The sequence below is a fragment of the Cyprinus carpio genome, chromosome B7 (genome assembly GCF_018340385.1).
Source record: "Cyprinus carpio isolate SPL01 chromosome B7, ASM1834038v1, whole genome shotgun sequence".
Classification (NCBI taxonomy): domain Eukaryota; kingdom Metazoa; phylum Chordata; class Actinopteri; order Cypriniformes; family Cyprinidae; genus Cyprinus; species Cyprinus carpio.
The window spans coordinates 29,173,198-29,178,917 of NC_056603.1; the positions used below are offsets into that span (position 1 = coordinate 29,173,198).

At 34.3% G+C, this 5,720-nt stretch overlaps 1 protein-coding gene across 1 annotated transcript; it reads right to left on the reverse strand.

Moving 5' to 3' along the window:
* Window positions 1-383: 383 nt before the first annotated feature.
* LOC109080497 (protein CDKN2AIP homolog A-like) lies at window positions 384-5,695 on the reverse strand. Its single transcript, XM_019095553.2, has 4 exons — window positions 5,540-5,695; window positions 4,819-5,065; window positions 2,185-2,306; window positions 384-1,942 (listed from the first exon to the last, which is right to left on the reverse strand). The coding sequence occupies exons 2-4, from the start codon at window positions 5,061-5,063 to the stop codon at window positions 1,380-1,382; spliced, it is 930 nt and encodes a 309-aa protein (XP_018951098.1). The 5' UTR covers window positions 5,064-5,065; window positions 5,540-5,695; the 3' UTR covers window positions 384-1,379.
* Between the last annotated feature and the right edge of the window lie 25 nt (window positions 5,696-5,720).

Below are 5,720 nucleotides of genomic sequence, written 5' to 3' on the forward strand. Positions count from 1 at the left end.
AGTAAAAAAATAATAATAATAATAATAAAACTGTGTGATTGAAGCATATGGCGTCGCTTGTTGCATAAATTCAGAAGTATTTATCTTAAGGTCAATTAGTGAAAATGGGCAATTCCAAACTGTTTTAACTGGCTTATGTCATTGCAACAGTTTAATAAAATTAAATCATTTTTATTTATTTATTTATTTTTGTCATGAGTGTCTTGGGATGATGTGTGCCAAGTTTTATGCAAATAAAACCAAAAGCCTTCAAAATTGCAGAAGAATCACCTGAGGTAAACTGTAAATCTCGAATCTTTTGATTACAGACCTTAGAGTCACAGAGTTATGAACTCTAAAGCAATTGTGTCATATGGTGTCTGATTATGAACCATCCCATCAAGTTTGAGATTTCTAGAGGTTTAAGATTTTTTATTTTTAAAATGTCACTACCAAACAAAACAAAGACATATGGATAGATGAACGTCACATCTTCTCTGAAATCAGAAAATAAACCCAGTTATACCCCAAGTAAAGCTAGCAGTTTCTGAATCATAGACTGAGATACATTTAACCAAACACTTACACTTCATTCATATTCTTCTGCTTGAACATTTAACACCGGTCCGAAATGGACGGCAGTTTTATTTGACATTCAAAGAATCTGCCCAAAGGTCCACAACAACAGCAACAACATTATCAAACCTCATCACAGTGTATGACCAAAAAAGTGGTTATGACATGTATTATTACATGAAAACTGTCCAATACATGTGAAGCAAGGAGAAAAATATATTTATAAAAGTGTCAGGAAATTAAGATATAAGATCACGTTTATTTACTGTATTATTATTTCTGTACTATTATTTACTGTAATTTTTTTAACAATCAAAACTGCGTCTAACCATTATAATTGTGTTATCATTCATGTATTAATCCAAGATTTATTTTGTGAATATTATCTTTTTAAATATTGGACACTGACAAATCCAACCGCTGTCAACTACAGACTGTATATTCTCAATGTAATGCTTTAGAAATAAATAAACCAAAAGCTATTGACATTTTAGCAATTAAAACAGCAGCTTTTAAAACCACAACAGCTTTTTAAGGTCAGACTGAACTATAACCACAGTTAATGGATGTTTAACAAACCATCTAAACCTCAAAATCACAAACAAGACTCTAAAGCATAAGCATTCTACAAGGCACAAAACTATTTTTTTCTTAGTCACTTTTACAAACAGTTATAAGCCTACCAGTCTTTCCCCATAGTGCCATTCTGCATGAGAATAACTGAAATCTGCACAAATGAAACTCTTTGGAACTGCAGTGAAAAACATCTCTGTGGTTGCCACAACTGAATCTACAACTTTACATCATCGTGACAGAATGAAGCTCTACTGGTCTTCCTGAAAGGGGTGGCTGAGAGCTGGAGGGAAAACCTGGCTCCTGGACTGTTCATCCAGCAGAACCAAATCGTCAACGTCTCGTCCTCTGAATCTGCGGTGGCAAACTTTCACTGTCACTTTTTGCCCTTGAAACACTTTGAGTGCTTCTTTGGAGGCCATTGCCCTGGCGGCAGCCTCATCACGCCCGTAGCCCGTACCCATGTAGACGGTGCAGCAGCGCAGTTCACACACCTGGCCTTCTTTCTGGGTACGACCCGTAGGCAGGTCAGGAATGTCTTTGAGTGGAACAAACACACAGGTAAGACTGGCCTTGCATGACTCCACACAACTGCGCAAGATCTCAAAGTGCTCCAGGTTGGGGCCAAAGCCACCAGCAGACACAAGCTTCCAAGCAACTGCCTTATAGAGTCGATTAAAAAAGGGCTGGTGTTCTGCAGGAGCCCCCGGCGGAGGGCCCGATTTCAGAGCACTGGTAGCTGGACTCTTCGCATGAGCTTTAACATCTGTATCACTGGGTTTAACCTTCTTACTCTGGTAATCAGCTTCCACTGCTACAAAATACAGTTAAAGTGATCATTCTGTATTACTACGATAAAATCTTCCTGGGGTAAAATTACATTTTAAAATAAATTCAACTGGAAATCAGCTATTTTAAGTTGTAATAATATTAGTTTTTTTTTTTTTTTTTAATTAAGATATTAATTTTAAAAGCATTAAAAAGCTTACCAACTCCAAATGTTTGAACAGTAGTGTATATTAATTTGATGACACACATTAAAGATTGCCCATTTACCTGAAACTGCAGGTCTTTTTGTTTTTCCCATGATTTCATCTCTAGTTTTTCGCACAGGGGCCTCAGTCACAGTGATTCCTTCTGCCATCTCATTTACCTTCTCCATTACAGGCTGTGGATACCTGCATTAGGGTCAGTGACAAATAAGAGAGTTCTCAGTAAAAAAGGAAAAATCTTTTTTTTTTTTTTTTTTTTTTTATGTAGTCTAAACGTGGCAGGTTATTAGAAAAGTATCTGTTGTGTGGTGTGATTATTATTTGATGAACATTTTTCAAATGTTAACATACTAATAACAAATAAAACAAACTGCTTTACTGTCTTTTTTTTTCTCCAAAAATAATAAAAGATTGTGTCAAACAGTTACTTTTCGAGAACTTCATCCGTTGGATCTTTATTATGATATCAGGAGAGTTCTATTATGACTGTTACATTTTCTGCTTCATGTGACTCTGTAATACTTCTGTAATACCACTTGAGACATCTTGAGACATGGGCCAAAACATGTTCAGCAATTGTAACTGCTATTAGGTTTAAAAATGAATATATTTTCAATTGTAAATGTTATGAGGGATAAATAATAGAATTTATTTAACAATTAATTCAATTTAATTTTATCATTACTATATATGAAATCTGTGACACTTATTGTCTTCTTACTACATCTAAAACAGTGTAGGGTTCAATCATTCATATGCTATAAAATGGATAAAACATTTTAATGATGAAAAGAAGCTTGTTTTATCAAAAGCAACACTTAATAATACCTCATATCAAAGCAAGTTTGTTTTTTAAAGACACATGCGTGTTTCAAAAGATTTTCAATGTTTTGTTCCCTTTTTGTCAACGCTGTCAGACATTCATTAAAATGTAACAAAATCAGGGAATATCAGGGGCAGCTGTCACTATAAAGGACCCACTTGCCACATTCCGCCTCTGTAGAGTACATCAATGTCAGACATGCTCTGGAAAGTTTTATAGTTTCTGAATATTCTTTAATCCTAATGTTAATATTTCCTGTTTCAAAACCTTGTCAACACCATCTTCCAATTTCTGAAGAAATTATTTGAAATTTTTAGATCATTTTATTCTCCTGAAGCAGGTTCCATTAGCGTCTAACATCAACAGAGAAAATAAAAGGGCTACTGCATGAACTCCATTTGTTTTGTGAAAGAAGTACCAAATGGCAGATTTTCTGTCTGACGGTGATGACGGGCCAGTGATGATGAGTTGGTATTCAACGTGAAGTCATCATATTTGTGTGGTTTTCAAGTCATTTTTAATGATATTTAATATAAAATAGTGTTTAATTTTTCTAATAATGTATAAATACTAAATAAGTGACCTGACAGCGTATGTTGCTTTTTGTGGATTGATAGTCATCACTTCTAGCAGAGTCAGGGTCGAGGGAACATAACACTGGATAAATCATATCTATACAGAATACAGTTTGTTTGTATTCTGATCATTTTTGGTTCATTTGTTAAGATGTTTAAATGCGAATATTAAGTTCCTGGTGAATGTAATTGGATTGTTATAATGTAAATGGATAGCGGTAAGAACTAATTATTTTATTTTTTGTTGTTTTAATAGCAGATGCACAGCAGACATACTGTTCTGAGATTAAAAAAAAAAATCATTTGTGTTCCAATGATATATCAAAACACTTAAATGTGAATCTTGAATAAAAGCTTTATAAACAATAACATACTCACTGTTTGTTGTATTTGTTTTAATACAGTAATCGATTAATTCAATGTATTTGATAGTTAAAGTGACTACAAATTCAGGTTTTTGTCACCACTGTCAGATGTGTCAACTCTGTCAGGTGAATATTTTAATAATATTTCATTATGATATTTTATATTTGTTAAGGAACTGTTGGTCACATGTGAAAGTGTAATCTCTCTGCAAACATGAGAATGTGTTTTGAAATGTTACAAACATCTTGACTGCTGGATTGCGAAATAAGTGATGGCAAGGTAAAAAGTTAGCAAACTTGAATCAAAGCATAGCTCAGTAGCTTAGTACATATAAGATACATAAATGTAGTTTCATTTGTACAAGGGTTTATTTTTTAATATGGCACCCTGTTTTGTCCCACTTCTCAAGAATCAGTGATACGACAATATTAACTTTAATACTAGACATTAAAATAAAAGTGTATTCAAGTCATTTTATGTATGCATTGTACACTACCTTTCAAAAGTGTGGGGTCAGAAAGATTTTTTTATTATTTCTTATTATTTCTTATTCTCGCCAATGATACATTCATTTGATCACAGAAATATTGAGAAATATTATTACACATTTAAAAGGACTTTATATTTTACTATATTTTAAAATTGAATTTAATCCTGTGATGACAAAGCTGATTTTTCAGGAGCCATTATGGCCATTTTTGCTATCAAGATACTTTGAAGTATGTATTCAAAGAGCATTACATTGAAACAGATAAATTTTGTAACATTATAAAATATTTAAAGTGTTTTTGCTGAATAAAAGTAATTTCTTAAAAAAAAAAAAAGACTTACCAACCCCAAACTTTCAAAATAAATAGATTCATTGACCCACTAACAACTGAAATTAGAAATGCATTTTGTGCTTATGGAAAAAAAAAATCCAAAAAAGAATTACCGACAGCCCAAAAACACATGGTTGGCCCAAACCATGGACAGAGACAGAAGTCTGTCCAAACTAGAACTTGGGATCCCAGGTTGGATGGTAGGAAAGACCTCCATATTGCGCAGAACAAACTCTCTTCTGGCATGCCACTGTTTGTTTGTCTCACAGGGTCCTCTTAAAGACTGCACCCAGTTCTCCAGGTGTGGATTCTGACTGAGGAACTCAGAAACTATATCTCCTCCTCTCTCCTCCGCCATCACTGGAAACATGCAAAACAACACAAAGTTAGCTTGAGAAGTCCAGAAAAAAGAAAGTACCCCACACAGCAAAGTTCAGGGCCTGAGAGCTGTAATTCTAGGCATGTTTCCCAGCGACACACAAACAAACACTTCAACAGCAGCAGGGAAGATATTAATGCTGCAGACTCAACAGTTCACACATAAACATAAGTACATGTGTTTTAATTTTACATTAGAGCTCTCAGTGCTGAGTTCATTGTATTTTTGGCTTGGTTTCATTCGAGTTCGGACACATTATTATTATTATGAAGTTATCATGTTATAATCACCAAATAATTTTAGTAATACGTTAAAGTGAGCACTGCAGGGATTTACATGACTCTAATGAGCCAGTCAGTCGCTACAAGTGCAATTAAAATATATACTATAACTGAAACAAAACACGCACAAAAAACTCCACAACAGACCGTTAAGAGAAAATAAGCACTGTTTACCTCTAAATATATTCTATGCAGACGAGTCCTCATCGGCTGTATGTGGTAAAAATGTTATATTTAATGTGAGTGTAGTGGAGCTGGCTGAGCACTTCCCGTGTCGCGCTCGGGATCTGCGTCATCAACATGCGACCGGGGTTTTGGCGGTGCGAAAATATTAATGATGAACACTTACTATCTG

Excerpts from the sequence above, each read along its gene's own strand:
- LOC109080497 (XM_019095553.2), bottom strand. The coding sequence starts at position 5,063 with ATGGCGGAGGAGAGAGGAGGAGATATAGTTTCTGAGTTCCTCAGTCAG. Across the intron at positions 2,307-4,818 it reads CATGTGTTTTTGGGCTGTCG|GTATCCACAGCCTGTAATGG; the intron begins GTAATTCTTTTT and ends ACCCTAATGCAG. Across the intron at positions 1,943-2,184 it reads AAAAAGACCTGCAGTTTCAG|CAGTGGAAGCTGATTACCAG; the intron begins GTAAATGGGCAA and ends TGTATTTTGTAG.